Source organism: Somniosus microcephalus, chromosome 10, assembly GCF_052327205.1.
Source record: "Somniosus microcephalus isolate GS21.2 chromosome 10, FLI_Smic_1.0, whole genome shotgun sequence".
Classification (NCBI taxonomy): Eukaryota; Metazoa; Chordata; class Chondrichthyes; order Squaliformes; family Somniosidae; genus Somniosus; species Somniosus microcephalus.
Window position 1 is genome coordinate 170948337 of NC_140996.1, and position 16106 is coordinate 170964442.

At 43.8% G+C, this 16106-nt stretch overlaps 1 protein-coding gene across 1 annotated transcript in view; it reads left to right on the plus strand.

Annotated features, from left to right (window-relative positions):
- The window catches only part of ift88 (intraflagellar transport 88 homolog), a 180338-nt gene that overhangs the window by 46602 nt on the left and 117630 nt on the right, over positions 1–16106 (plus strand). Inside the window, 4 exon segments of the mRNA XM_085999163.1 lie at positions 3602–3706; positions 4069–4171; positions 7197–7311; positions 9207–9438. Coding sequence (XP_085855289.1) covers positions 3602–3706; positions 4069–4171; positions 7197–7311; positions 9207–9438 — 555 coding nt within the window.

A 16106-nucleotide genomic window follows, 5' to 3' on the forward strand; every position in this document is an offset into this window, starting at 1 on the left:
ACTGCTCTACATTCTGCATTGAAACACTTAGACGGTAAAGAGACCTACATCAGAATGCTGTTCATAGACTACAGTTCAGCATTCAACACTATCGTCCCCAACAAGCTGGCCACCAAACTCCACACTCTTGGCCTGAACACTTCCCTTTGCAACTGGACCCTGGACTTCCTAACTAACAGACCCCAGTCTGTCAAATTAGGTAACCACACCTCCCCCCCCCCGACCCTGAACACGGGGGCCCCACAAGGTTGTGTGCTGAGCCCCCTCCGCTACTCCCTCTTCACCCACGACTGTGTGGCTGTTCATGGTTCCAACACCATCATCAAGTTTGCGGTTGATACCACGGTGGTAGGCCAGATCACCAACAATGATGAGTCAGCCTACAGGGAGGAGGTCCAGCACCTCGTGAAGTGGTGCACCGATAACAACCTGGCCCTTAACATCAAGAAAACCAAGGAAATCATTGTGGACTTCAGGAAGTCTAAAGGCGGAAGACACACCCCCATCCACATCCATGGGGCTGTGGTGGAAAGGGTGGACAGCTTTAAGTTCCTCGGAGTCCACATCACGGAAGACCTCTCCTGGTCCCTCAATACCTCCTCTTTGGTGAAGAAGGCCCAGCAGCGCCTATATTTCCTAAGGAGGCTGAAGGGATGTAACCTGTCACCCCTGATCCTCTCTAACTTTTACCGCTGCACAATAGAGAGCATCCTGACGAACTGTATCACAGTGTGGTATGGCAGCTGTAGCTCCTATGACCGGAAAGCCCTGCAGCGGGTAGTCAAAACTGCCCAACGCATTACCGGCACCCGGCTACCGACCATTGAGAACATCTACCAGAAACGCTGTTTACGGAGGTCACTGACCATCATCAAAGACCCTACCCACCCCAGCCACAGTTTGTTCACCCCCCTGCCATCTGGGAGACGCTACAGATGCATTTGCACCCGAACGACCAGATTTAGGAACAGCTTCTTTCCCAGGGCTGTCATCCTATTGAACTCTGCAAATAAACTCTAAAGCCTGCACATCTGCCAATGCACTTTATTATGTTTATGTTCATGTTACAAGTCAAATGAATGTTAAATGTCTTAATCAAAATGTACACTCTCGGGAGCCGCAAGCTTACATTTCGTTGTACTGCACTTGTGCACTAACAATGACAATAAAGTTGATTATTATTATTATTATTCAGAAGTAATTCATTGGCCCAGAAATTCGGGTCGGGGGCTTCCCGCGGTTGCAAGCCCCCGAACTGCACTTACCTTGCGCGCCGGCTGTTGAGCTGTGGGCCTCCGTGGAATTCCGATCCGGAGCCTGGTCCAGCTGCCGGCGCGCAGTGCTTGCGTATCGCAGGTGCGCAGTTAGTTCGATGCGTCCCCTGGGATCACGTGGGCCATGGAGAGCCAATCGGAGCAGGGAATGCTCCATTCATAAGTCTGACAGGAAGTGCTGTCAAGACTTATAAATACTACGGCCCCTTCTTCTTACAAAACATCACTAAATCTTCAAATACATTTTTTAAAAACATCATATTTTTTAAATAAACTATAAATTAAATGAAATAACTATTTTAAACAATAATTTACATTTTTGAATAAAATAATTTTATTTTCTAATGGAGCTAAAAATAAACTTACCTTGCTTTAAAGTATTTAAAAATAATAAACCTGTGGAAAAAATGTTTTAATTTTAATTAATTCACCACTTACCTTGTAAAAAGCAGGCCTTATGCCTGCTTTTTACATTTCTAACTTCTACAGGCTTACCCTCACGGGAAAACCTGTAAAAAAAAACAAAGTTCGATGCGCACGCGTAGCCTCTCCCACGCACGCGTTCGACCTCTGAACCCCTGCTTTCAGGGGAACGGAAGTGCCGGTTTCCCGCGCATGCGCAGTGCATGCAGGAAACCGGCACTTCCATTGGGCCTACGGGTGAGTACCCCGTGCATATTCACCTGTGGAGACCCGAATTTCTGGGCCAATATTGACTGTGAATTGGTTTACGAGGTCCTGAGGACATGAAAGGTGCTATATAAATGCTGGTTCTTTGTTACTTAAATATGCTTCTTTTACAAACTGCAAAATTGATATATGAAAAGGAGTTTAATGCAAATAATAAAAACACAGTTTCTTCTTTACCACTACGTACACTCCTCACCAATCATTGTGCTGCCCAAGTGCTTAACCAATAACATCTCTTGGCAACACCAAAGCAATCCTGTTCGGCTCCCAGCAAAAACTCTGCATCTCAATTGCTCTCCGTGTCAGCTCACTCAGGCTGAGCCCGATGATACGCAACCTCACCAAGACAGCCTGGTTTCACCTCCATAATGTCACCTGCCTCCTGTAACACAAGATATCCCAAAGTGCTTCATAGACGCAAAAACAACTGGCTGCCGAGCAGTGCTAAGAGGAGAAAAGAAAGACGGTTAGCAGTGGTGACCGAAGGCATGATCAAAGAAGCAGATTTGGAGGAGGCTTTTGAAAGAAGGGAGGGAGATAGCAAGACAGTGGTTTAGGGACAGCATCATACCCCTACCTTGCTGCCATTGCTGCTGAAATATTTTATCTACGCCTTTGTGACCTTCAAACTCAGTTACTTCAAAGCTCTCCTTGCTGGCTATCCAAATTTTGCCTCTCTCAAAATGTAACTCGTCAAACTCCCCAATCATGCACTAACTCTCCCAATTATTTCTGTCCTTGCCAATCTTGTTTGGATCCCTATCCACAATGCATCAATGTGCAGTGAATGCTGATTTGTTGAATTCCTTCAAGCGAGAGCTGAACCTGTTTCCAACTGGGGTGGAGACCACCTCGTACAAGAGGTGGGTACCATGTAACAGTAATCAGGGCCAGTGTATTCTCCTGGACTAGTTTGATCACCATGGGGGGGTCGGAAAGGAATTTTCCAGATTTTTTTCCCCCTCCCCAATTGGCCTGGGGTTTTTAATGTGTATTTTTGCCTTTCCTGGGTGATTACATGGCTCCAGATAGGGTGGGGATGGGGAGTGTATGTTTGGGATGCATAACGCATCACAACTGTTTGGGACAGGCTGGATGGACCAATCTTTTCTTCTCCATTTTTGTATGTTCGTATGCTCTCCCACTTTTCAAAAGCCGCCTTAGAATGTGCCTTCTTGATCATGCCTTTAGTCACCATTCCTAACCCTTGTCTTACCACTGCTTGGTGCTCAGTTGTTTTTGCCTCTATGACGGTGAGACATTTTGCTACATTAAAGGTACTATACAAATATAAGTTGTTCTGATTTGTCTGGTCCATTATTAAGTTTTTTTTTAACATGTCTCATTCCCTGGCTGAGATGCAATAGATGTCTTTCTCACATGCATCTGCCAGTGCGACTCTATACTTGACTGAGTGGGAGTATGTGAGTTAGCACCTAGACTAGACTATCCTATTTTTTTCCTCAGTGTTAACATTGCATATAGGTTCATTTGTTTGTAGTACTTAATGCCAAATAAGGAGTTCCAAAATAGATGCAGAACCTGTTGAGTTTTCAGTAGTTTTCTTTTAGACATACCTGATATTTAGATTCAAACTTTTAAACAGTACATACATAATTCCTTTTATATTGCTTCAGGCTCTGGAAAAAGCAAAGGAAGCAGGGAGAAAGGAGAGGATACTGGTGAGACAGAGAGAGCAAGCAGCATCTGCAGATCACATCAATCTGGATCTTACTTATTCAGTGAGTTGGATATTGAATGACAACCATCTCCTTCTGAGATGCTTCGTGAGATTAAAATCTGGCCCAAATATGATGCTTAACCCTGATTACCAGAATATGGGTTTTCTTGTAACTACAAGTGTTAAAGCAAACATTTAATAGCATTTTCAAGTATATGCTATTGAAAATGTTGATAATTCTTCAACTTTAGCTATGGTTAATATGAAATGAATTTATCTGGTTGTTTGGAAATGTACTGATGGAGTTGTAATAAAGTACAATGCAGATATATTTTTTAAAATTATAATGCTTTCAGTTGATCCTTTAGTGAAAATATTAAAATTGTACAGTTTTATTTTTGATCGTGACTGTATTTTCCTTAGGTGCTTTTCAATTTAGCCAGCCAGTATGCAGCCAATGACATGTATGCAGAAGCATTAAATACCTATCAGGTGATAGTAAAAAACAAGATGTTCAATAATGCAGGTAAGATTGATGTATAGTACATTAAAAAAAATACAACTTTAGGATTAGGATGGTTTATTATTTTGAGCTACACTTTACTGTCTATCTGTCAGTAAACATGTGTTGGAAATATTGTGATTTCATCAAGAGTTTTGAAGCTAATGACGATACATTGCTTTTAATTATACTCTTAGAACTATTACAAAATATGACGATTGATTAACTTTAGCCATAGCCATGTTAGAAAACAGTCTTCGCTATTGCCACTGGTTTATGTGAGTGAAGTAATTTCCAGTAATTGGTGTCAGTGTATTATGAAGCAGATATAACAACAAATACAAAAGCAAAATACTGCGGATGCTGGAAATCTGAAATAAAAACAGAAAATGTTGGAAATACTTAGGTCAGGCAGCAACCGTGGAGAGAGAAACAGAGTTAACGTTTCAGATTGGTGATCTTTCATCAGAACAACACTTAGACTGTAAAGTGGTTGAGCGCTTACTAGAATAAATGATATGTTTCATTTTTAAAGAAGTAAATCCACTTAGAGACAAGTTTTAATTAAAACAAGAATTGTTTGCATCTTTCAGGTTGTTGCTCCTTAGATCATAGAAGTGACTGAGAGTGAAGTATCCCAAAAATCCTAGTTTAGTTTGTGAAAATATTATTTTAAAAAGGCTAGAGTAACATTTTATAGGAACACTTGCCTTTACAATACCATTGTTTGTAACAAGTAGTTGTCATTGACAGATGTATTTCAATTATTGCACAAAGTCTGTTTGTTTGTACCATTTAAGAAACAAGATATCAAGAAAGTTGCACTATGAGGTATGCAGTAATCCATAAAGAAATTTAGTATTTTGAATTTGATCAGATTTACATATTCTTGAAAGGGAGTGAGGTTTTGATGGTTGAAAACTATTTAAACCTCAAATTTGTGGTTGCAATAAATTCTGAGCATCACTGATTTTAGATCTAATCTGATCTCATCCTTTTTCATAAAGTAATGAAATTCTGATAGTAAAAAGTAAAGTTTAAAATTAGGTGATCAGCTGCATAATTTCAGTTACTCCAGTCAGAAGAAACTTAAGTGCACTGATGGCTACCTTGGAATTAATCCAATTGTTCAATTTAGAAATAGAGGGAAATTTTGATGGTTGAAAGGGGCTGAATGGCCTCCTCATCTGTTCCTATGTTCCTATGTAATTGTTAAGAATCATATGAATGCTTCCAAAGGCATATGGTCTATGCCAATGTTACGTTTTATAAATACCTGTAGATTTTCTTATAAGGTTGAATATTATGTGCAATGAACTTAAGTGGCATTAAGAAAATAATTTTGTATTGACCATAACATGTTCACTCTATGGTCTAAAAGGGGGAGGGTTGTTTATGAACAACGGTATATGTCATTAAAAGCTAACCTGTTATTGCAAAAAGGATCAGAAAGCTTAATGTGCTTCATCAAAAGGGATATAAAAGCAAATAAGTACCTCTGCAATTATACATAGTGCTGGTCAAACTTCACTTGGAGTATTATGTTCAGTTTTGCCCTCCCAAAAGGAAGGATGTACTGGCCTTGGCAGAACATAGGAACAGGTATAGGCTATTTCGCCCCTCGAGCCTGTCCCGCCATTCAGTTAGATCATGGCTGATCTGTGCCTCAACTCCATTAACTGCCTTTGCTTCGTATGCCTTGATACTCAACAATAATCTATCAATTTGAGTCTTGAAGTTTTCAATTGGCCTAGCAGCCACAGCCTTTTGGGGAAAGAGTTCCAGAATTCCACTACCTTTTGTGTGGAAAAAAATGTTTCCTGATTTCACCACTAAATGGCCTAGCTCTAATTTTAATATTATTGTTCTGGATTCCCCCACCAGAGGAAATAATTTCTCTGTTTACACTATTGAATCTCTCTCTCATTTTAAACACCTAAATTATATTACCCCATAAAACCTTCTCAATTCAAGGGAATACAAACCATGTTTGTGCAACCTGTCCTCATAATTTAACCTTTTAAGGCTTGGTATTATTCTGCTGAATCTACGCTATACCCCCACCAAGGTCAATATTATCTTTCTTGAGGTTTGGTACCCAAAACTGAACACACTACTCCAGATGGGGTCTGACCAAGGCTCTGCGACTGAAGTATCACTACTTCACTTTTGAATTCCAATCCCCTTGAGATAAAGGCCAATAACCTTTTTGATTACTTTTTATACCTGTGCGCTAGCTTTTAGTGATTTGTGTACATGGATACCTAAATCCCTTTGCTCCACAACATTAAGAAAATATTCTAATTTGTCTTTCTCAGATCCAAAGTGTATGATCTCACACTTCCCCACATAGAACTCCATCTGCCATAGTTTTGCCCACTCATTTAGTCTGTCTATATACCTTTGTAACCTTCTCCTGTCTACACGAATTACTGTGTCTCCTAACTTCATGTCATCTGCAAACCTGGATATAGAACTCTTTATTTCTACATTAAAGTGATTAATAGATATGATGAAAAGCTGAAGTCAAACAACCATTCACGTGGTATGAAAGGTCTTAGCTATGGGTAAGCTTGGGTTGCATTCCCTGGAGAGGAGGAAGTTAAGGGGTGATCTGACTGAGAGATTAAAATTGTGAAGGGAATTGACAGGATAGGTAAGGAACTACTGTTCCTTCCAGTAAGTGAATCCAGAACAAGATTACATAATCTTAGAATTTGTACTAAGCTGGTTAAAACTGAATCCAGATAAACATATTCAAATAAAGGATTATGAAAATGTGGAATGCACTACCTAGAAGACCACAGATACAATGTCAATTGAGATGTTTAAAGGGGGATAGATACTTACTTGGGAAGTAAGGATATTAAGGGACATGGGGAAAGGGCAGGAACTTGGATTAAAAAGAGCTGTCATGGTTAATAAAATGACGATGGCTGAAGGCTTACTCCTGTTACTAAGTTTCTATAACTTAAACATTTTAATACTCTTTTGTCTGCAAAAGACAGCTTTAATAGAAGTGTTTTTAAAATCTTACTTTTTCTGGTAGGTCGGCTGAAGGTAAACATGGCAAATATTTACTTCAAGCAAAGAAATTATCCCAAGGCAATAACATTTTACCGAATGGCACTGGATCAGATAGCAAGTTCCCATAAGGAGATGAGGTGCGTGTTAGTAAAACTAATATGGTGAAGCAGCCTCTTTTCCCCCACCTCTTCAAAAAAAAGTTGTAAGTGTATAGCATAACTATTTGTTTTTTCAAATTTTTTCTGCTCTTTTCCTGCGTCAGTGTTTGGAGGTTATTTTACTGTGGAGATCATTGCAGCTAAGCCTACCCCTGCCCCCATCAAACATCTACACATGTGCTTTCCAGCAGAGGTTACTGAATAGCAATCAGAAGATGGAACCCTGGTCTATTATCTTTTTCTTCTTTGTAACCCAAGGTGCTGAGGTCAGTTGTAATGCCTCAACTGTTGCCCTGACTGAGATAAGCTAATTCAGCAAAGTCCTGGGATTAAATCTCGTACCTTCTGGCCTGTATGACTTTGTGGTGCTTTCGCTCTCCTTAAAACCTACCTTTTTGACCTGTCCTAATATCTCTTTATGTGGCTCAGTGTCAAATTTTATCTGATAACGCTTCTTTAGAATGATACCAGAAATGAGAGGTCATAGTTATGAAGAAAGGCTGAAAAAGAGGGATCCAATAGAGGTGTTAAGAATGATGAAAGGTAAACAGTGAATTGGTAACGAGGAGCATAGACTGAGGATTATTACTAAAAGAACAAAGATGGAAATTAGAAGGATATTTTTCACGCAGCGTGCTAGTAGAACATGAAATGTTTGGTCATAAGTGGCTATTAAGGCAGAGACCATAACACATTTAAAATATAATTGAACCAGAGTTTGTGAAGGAATAATATAAAATGATACAACAACAACTTGTATTTATAAAATGCCTTTAATGTAGTAAAATGTCTCAAGGCGCTTTACAGGAGCATTATCAAACAAAATTTAATACTGAACCACATAAGGAGAATTAGGACAGATGACCAAAAGCTTGGTCAAAGAGGTAGGTTTTAAGGAGCAGCTTAAAGAAAGAGAGAGAGGCGGAGAGGTTTAGGGAGGGAATTCCCGAGCTTAGGGCCTAGGCAGCTGAAAGCACAGCCGCCAATGGTTGAGCGATTAAAATCGGGGATGCGCAAGAGGCCAGAATTGGAGGAGCGCAGAGATCTTGGAGGGTTGTAGGGCTGGAGGAGATTACAGAGATCGGGAGAGGCAAGGCCGTATAAGGATTTGAAAACAAGGATGAGAATTTTAAAATGGAGGCGTTGCTCAACCGGGAGCCAATGTAGGTCAACTAGCACAGGGGTGATGGATGAGTGGGACTTGGTACGAGTTAGGATATGGGCAGCAGGGTTTTGGATGAACTCAAATTTACAGAGGGTGGATAATGTGAGGCCGGCCAGGAGAGTATTGGAATAAAGAGTCTAGAGGTAACAAAGGCATGGATGAGGGTTTCAGCCGCAGATGAGCTGAGGCAGGGGCGGAGTCAGGTGATGTTAGGGAGGCGGAAGTAGGCGGTCTAGGTGATGGCACGGATATGTGGTCGGAAGCTCTTGGGGTCAAATACGACGCCAAGGTTGTGAATGGTTTGGTTCAGCCTCAGACAGTTGCCAGGGAGAGGGATGGAGTCAGTGGCGAGGGAACGGAGCTTGTGACTGAAGGCAATGGCTTCAGACTTCCCAATATTTAGTTGGAGGAAATTTCCAGTACTGGATGTCAGACAAACCATCTGACAATTTAGAGACAGTGGAGGGGTCAAGCGAGCCTTCTGAATACAATACCTCCTGAACGCTAATTTAAATAGTAATTGTAATTTAAAATCACTTACAATCTTCTAGCCAAACCAAATACAGAAAAAAAATTGTTACATAAAATCTTTATTCTTTGGCTCTTACGGGTTAGACAATGCAATATTGAATGCTAATTTAGTGTTGAATGTTAGCTGCTCACAACTTAGTCCTTTTTGACAGACTGCATTTTTTTTCTTTTTAACTAGGATTAAAATAATGCAGAACATTGGTGTTGTGTTTGTCAAAATGGGACAGTACGCTGATGCTATCACCTCCTTTGAGCATATTATGAGTGAAAGCCCAAATTTAAAAACCAGCTTTAACCTCATTCTGTGCTACTTTGCCATTGGTGATCGTGAAAAGATGAAGAAAGCATTCCAGAAACTGATAGTGGTTCCACTTGGAATTGATGAAGATGACAAATACATTCCGCCTAATGTAAGTAAATTAAAAATTAAATGGCAATAAGGTACTGGATGCATGCTGATTATCTGTGTAAACTTACTAGGAATATATTGTATAAGTTTTTTAAAATATGAGCTTATTTCTGGTATAAAAGTCAAAATTAATATGAAAAACAAAGAAAGTTGTAACAATTATGTGTCTCCTCATTTATTATCTTTTCAAGGTGTTATCTTTGGGCTCTGCTGTAGGTACTTGGTCTTAATTATTTTTAATAATTGTTACTACAGCAAAACTAATTAGTGTTGGTTGATATCTGTCAAGCTAGTAACTTTTGTATCATGAGGACGGCTGTTTTTCTCATGAACGGTTTCATTGTTGACACGTGGACAAAGCAATAACAAAGATCAGTCATTGCCAAAATGTTTTAGAGGTTACTTTAAAGAAATTACACTTGTTTTACGAATCATCTAATATTTTTACATATTTGTTGTGTAAATACAAGTCTACTGTTGACAATTCAGTCATTTTTTTGCACCAAAAATTCAAATTATCTAGTAATTCAAATTAGACAACATAAATAACACAGAAAAGTAGGAATTGAGTGCTCAAAGAGTGGTCAGATAATTCAAAGTAAGCGACTATGTGTGAGTACAGTATATATAATCTGGAAGTTAAAATGCTGTCGCAGAGCCATTGACGTCATCGGGCCGCGACTTTCCAATGTAAAGTAGGTCACGCCTACTTGAGGAGGGCGGCCCTCCCGAGCCTGTTCTACGATAAGTTAAGATAGTGGAGGGTGGAAATACATTGGGAATGACCCATCCCACCATCTGAAATCCTCACCCGCATCGTTCCCGCCAGGTGGGGGGTTGTTTAAAATCTACCCGTGTGTCGTTATGGTTGAATGCTTCTTCTGCCCTTATAAAGCAGCGTATCCTTTGACTTGCCATGAGTGATGCCACAGGATGTCTGCTGATATATATGAGAGAGATAGCTGTGGTCTGAAACTAGAGGACAAGTGGCAGTGAGTGATTTTGACACAAATTTAAATTACTGATTGTAGAAGTCTTGCTATGGGGCTATTGGCGCCTGCATGGTTGATTAAATGGTGCCAAGCAGTTGTTTGGATTAATTAGATTTCCTTTGAGACCTTGTGCCTTTTCTTATAACAGCTGCTTAAGTACATTTGTTTCATAGATCATTGTATTTGCGTTACAGGGCAAGCCCTTTCTGCTCATTTGATGTAACTTAATTTGAGTCTGTGTATGCCAAGTTTAGAATTATTGACTGACACGATCCTGCAATCCTGAGTGATGTATGCACTTTATTTTGGTTACACCAGTCTGTTACTTAGGTTACAAAGGAAAAGAAAGGAGCATGTTTATTTACTGATTTTTTTTTTCCTCTCGTCATTGACTCATGCCTTCGAGATGCAGAACATGGGATGATTGGGCAGAGTACTTTCCATTGCTGTCATAATTTGCCAGGATCCAGTTGCTGTTGGTGCAGACTGTCTATTCACTCCATTTTCAGCCTCCTTAAATATCCTTTGAGGTGATGAATAAATGGACAGTAGATATCGGGTGTGTCAGTAGAAATAGTAGAGAACCATGTGAGTTTATCTGTCTTGTCAGTCAGTATGAGGCTTGGAGACCTATGTTGAGACTGTTTTATTAGCAAACTATTCTTCCCAACCCCTCGAGATGTAATTTAGACAATTGACATTTTTATCAGCTCCTATTTTGATAGTTCCTTCTTGTTCTTGTGTACACAGTATTTCTTATGTTTTTTGTTCTTTTTTCACATTGAATATGCATTGTTATTTGTTTTTCTCAGCTATGGGGTAGCTACCCTGTCATTGTCAGTTTTAGTGAATCTTGGCATCTTTAAATTGACTTGATTCATGGTGCCCTTGGATCAAGATTTTGTTTTATAAGCTATTATCCACTTCTCTGTCTACTGACAGAATGATTAGTCTGCATCTAAGATGTGGTGTTTAATGATTTTTAGGTGCTGTTAGATCTGTGCATTCTGCATATTCTGTATTTTAGAGATTTATTTTTGTTTCTGCCTTGCCGTCAAGATTGTGTTTTTTCCTGAAGACTATATGAAAAATTCTCAAACGACACAATGGGAATTTTAACCCCTCCATGACGGGCGGGAGAGGGAGGGGGTTAAATTGGCAAATTTGCAAAACCCGACCACAACCTGCCTCGAATGCGCCTGCTTCTGTTTTATCTGTGGCTCACAGAGGCAATCTTTCTCCCCTCTTCCCAGTTCAGATAGATGGTCTTTCCCCCTTCCTCCTGGTCACCAAGACACTCTTTCTCATTCCCCGAGTTCAGTGACACTCTTTCCCCCTCTGCAAGTTCAGTGACAGCCTTTCTCCTTCTCCAAGTTCACAGTGACTTTCTTTCCCCCTCCCCACGTTCACAGTGACTTTCTCCCTTCCAGGGTTCAGTGACACTCTCTCTCCCGAATTGAGAGACACTCTCCCTCGTTTCCCGAGTTCACAGTGACACTCTCTCTCCCTCCTTGAGTTCACAGTGACTTTCTCTCCCCCTCCCAAAGTGCAGTGACTTTCTCACTCCCTGCGTTCACAGTGACTCTCTCTCTCCCTCCCCGAGGTCACAGTGACTCTCTCTCTCTCTCTCCCCGAGGTCACAGTGACTCTCTCTCTCCCCGAGGTCACACTGACAATCTCTCTCTCCCCGAGGTCACAGTGACTCTCTCTCCCTCCCCGAGATCACAGTGACACTCTCACTCCCTCCCCGAGATCACAGTGACACTCTCTCCCTCCCCGAGGTCACAGTTACTCTCTCTCCCTCCCCGAGGTCACAGTGACACTCTCTCTCCACGAGGTCACAGTGACACTCTCTCTCCCTCCCCGAGGTCACAGTGACTCTCTCCCCGAGGTCACAGTGACTCTCTCTCCCCGAGGTCACAGTGACTCTCTCTCTCTCTCCCCCCGAGGTCACAGTGACTCTCTCTCTCTCCCCGAGGTCACAGTGACTCTCTCTCCCTCCCCGAGGTCACAGTGACTCTCTCTCCCTCCCCGAGGTCACAGTGACTCTCTCTCTCTCCCCGAGGTCACAGTGACTCTCTCTCCCTCCCCGAGGTCACAGTGACTCTCTCTCCCTCCCCGAGGTCACAGTGACTCTCTCTCCCTCCCCGAGGTCACAGTGACTCTCTCTCCCTCCCCGAGGTCGCAGTGACTCTCTCTCCCTCCCCGAGGTCACAGTGACTCTCTCTCTCTCCCCGAGGTCACAGTGACTCTCTCTCCCTCCCCGAGGTCACAGTGACACACTCTCCCTCCCCAAGGTCAAAGTGACTCTCTCTCTCTCTCTCCCTCCTCGAGGTCACAGTGACGCTCTCTCTCTCTCCCCGAGGTCACAGTGACTCTCTCTCTCTCCCCGAGGTCAGAGTGACTCTCTCTCTCTCTCCCCAAGGTCACAGCGACTCTCTCCCTCCCCGAGGTCACAGTGACTCTCTCTCTCTCTCCCCAAGGTCACAGTGACTCTCTCTCCCTCCGCGAGGTCACAGTGACTCTCTCTCCCTCCGCGAGGTCACAGTGACTCTCTCCCTCTCCGAGGTCACAGTGACTCTCTCTCTCTCTCTCGCCGAGGTCACAGTGACACTCTCTCTCTCTCTCTCTCTCCCTGAGGTCACAGTGACACTCTCTCTCTCTCTCTCTCCCTCCTCGAGGTCACAGTGACTCTCTCTCTCTCTCCCCGAGGTCACAGTGACTCTCTCTCTCTCCCCAAGGTCACAGTGACTCTCTCTCTTTCCCCGAGGTCAGAGTGACTCTCTCTCTCCCTCCCCGAGGTCACAGTGACTCTCTCTCCCTCCTCGAGGTCACAGTGACTCTCTCTCTCCCCGAGGTCACAGTGACTCTCTCTCACCCCAAGGTCACAGTGACTCTCTTTCTCTCCCCAAGGTCAGAGTGACTCTCTCTCCCTCTCCGAGGTCACAGTGACTCTCTCTCTCCCTCTTCCCGAGGTCACAGTGACTTTTTCTCTCTCTCTCTCTCTCCCCGAGGTCACAGTGACTCTCTCTCTCCCCGAGGTCACAGTGACTCTCTCTCTCTCTCTCTCCCCAAGGTCACAGTGACACTCTCTGTCCCTCGCCGAGGTCAGAGTGACACACTCTCACACTCTCCCTCCCCAAGGTCACAGTGACTCTCTCTCTCTCTCTCTCTCTTTCCCTGAGGTCACAGTGACACTCTCTCTCTCCCTCCCCGAGGTCACGGTGACTCTATCTCCCTCCCCGAGGTCACAGTGACTCTCTCCATCTCTCTCTCTCTCTCTCTCTCTCTCTCTCTCTCTCTCTCTCTCTCTCTCTCTATCTCTCTCTCTCTCTCTCCCTCCCTGAGGTCACAGTGACTCTCTCTCTCCCTCCCTGAGGTCACAGTGACTCTCTCTCTCTCCCCGAGGTCTCTGTGACTCTATCTCCCACCTGAGGTCACAGTGACAATCTCTCTCTCTCCCCGAGGTCACAATGACTCTCTCTCTCTCTCCCCGAGGTCACAGTGACTCTCTCTCTCCCTCCCCAAGGTCACAGTGACTCTCTCTCCCCGAGGTCACAGTGACTCTCTCTCCCTCCCCGAGGTCACATTAACTCTCTCTCTCTCCCTCCCCGATGTCACAGTGACACTCTCTCTCTCTCCCCGAGGTCACAGTGACACTCTCTTTCTCTCCCCGAGATCACAGTGACACTCTCTTTCTCTCTCTCCCCGAGGTCACAGTGACTCTCTCTCTCTCCGAGGTGTCAGTGACTCTATCTCTCTCCCCAAGGTCACAGTGACTCTCTCTCCCTCCCCGAGGTCACAGTAACTCTCTCTCCCTCCCCGAGGTCACAGTGACTCTCTCTCTCTCCCTCCCCGAGGTCACAGTGACTCTCTCTCTCGCTCCCTCCCCGATGTCACAGTGACACTCTCTCTCTCTCCCCGAGGTCAAAGTGACACTCTCTTTCTGTCCCCGAGGTCACAGTGACACTCTCTCTCCCCGAGGTCACAGTGACACTCTCTCTCCCTCCCCAAGGTCACAGTGACACACTCTCTCTCCCCGAGGTCACAGTGACTCTCTCTCTCTCCCCGAGGTCACAGTGACACACTCGCTCCCTCCCCGATGTCACAGTGACACTCTCTCTCTCTCCCCAAGGTCACAGTGACTCTCTCCCTCCCCGAGGTCACAGTGACTCTCTCTCTCTCTCCCCAAGGTCACAGTGACTCTCTCTCCCTCCGCGAGGTCACAGTGACTCTCTCTCCCTCCGCGAGGTCACAGTGACTCTCTCCCTCTCCGAGGTCACAGTGACTCTCTCTCTCTCTCTCGCCGAGGTCACAGTGACTCTCTCTCTCTCTCTCTCTCTCTCTCTCTCTCTCTCTCCCTGAGGTCACAGTGACACTCTCTCTCCAATTCCAATTCCAATTAAAATGCTTTATTGGCATGAAAGTTTACAGAGAACCATATTGCCAAAGCTTACATAGCAAAAAGGTACAGTTTTCCAACATTCTGTAGGTGTCAATCGATTTGACATTTGTTGGGTACATACAATATTACTTTTAAACAATATTAATTTTAAACAGTCTTTGTACTTCATTTGGTACGTTCAATATTAATTTTAAACAGTCTTAATTTTAAACAGTCCTCAGGTTGTGACATGTTGTTACATATTTGGCCCCAAGGTATGGTCTGTCTCCTTCTCCTAGGACTAATCTCAATTTTGACAGATCATCCAATTCCTTGAAATCTGGGGTTGTTTGGCTTAGCTTGTTGAATAATATGTTTCTTGATGTGTTGAATTTTTCGCATTTTAGGAGGAAATGCATTTCTGTTTCAACCTCGCCAGCCAGACATTGATCGCATATTCTATTCTCTCTAGGCTGCCAGGATTTCTTGTATCTGCCTTTTTCAATTTCCAGTTGGTCTCTCTCTCCCTCCTCGAGGTCACAGTGACTCTCTCTCTCTCTCCCCGAGGTCACAGTGACTCTCTCTCTCTCTCCCCGAGGTCACAGTGACTCTCTCTCCCCAAGGTCACAGTGACTCTCTCTCTTTCCCCGAGGTCAGAGTGACTCTCTCTCTCTCTCCCCAAGGTCACAGTGACTCTCTCTCCCTCCTCGAGGTCACAGTGACTCTCTCTCTCCCCGAGGTCACAGTGACTCTTTCTCTCTCACCCCAAGGTCACAGTGACTCTCTTTCTCTCCCCAAGGTCAGAGTGACTCTCTCTCCCTCTCCGAGGTCACAGTGACTCTCTCTCTCCCTCTTCCCGAGGTCACAGTGACTTTTTCTCTCTCTCTCTCCCCGAGGTCACAGTGACTCTCTCCCCGAGGTCACAGTGACTCTCTCTCTCTCTCTCTCTCTCTCTCTCTCTCTCTCTCTCCCCAAGGTCACAGTGACACTCTCTGTCCCTCGCCGAGGTCAGAGTGACACACTCTCACACTCTCCCTCCCCAAGGTCACAGTGACTCTCTCTCTCTCTCTCTCTCTTTCCCTGAGGTCACAGTGACACTCTCTCTCTCCCTCCCCGAGGTCACGGTGACTCTATCTCCCTCCCCGAGGTCACAGTGACTCTCTCCATCTCTCTCTCTCTCTCTCTCTCTCTCTCTCTATCTCTCTCTCTCTCTCTCCCTCCCTGAGGTCACAGTGACTCTCTCTCTCCCTCCCTGAGGTCACAGTGACTCTCTCTCTCCCTCCCTGAGGTCAC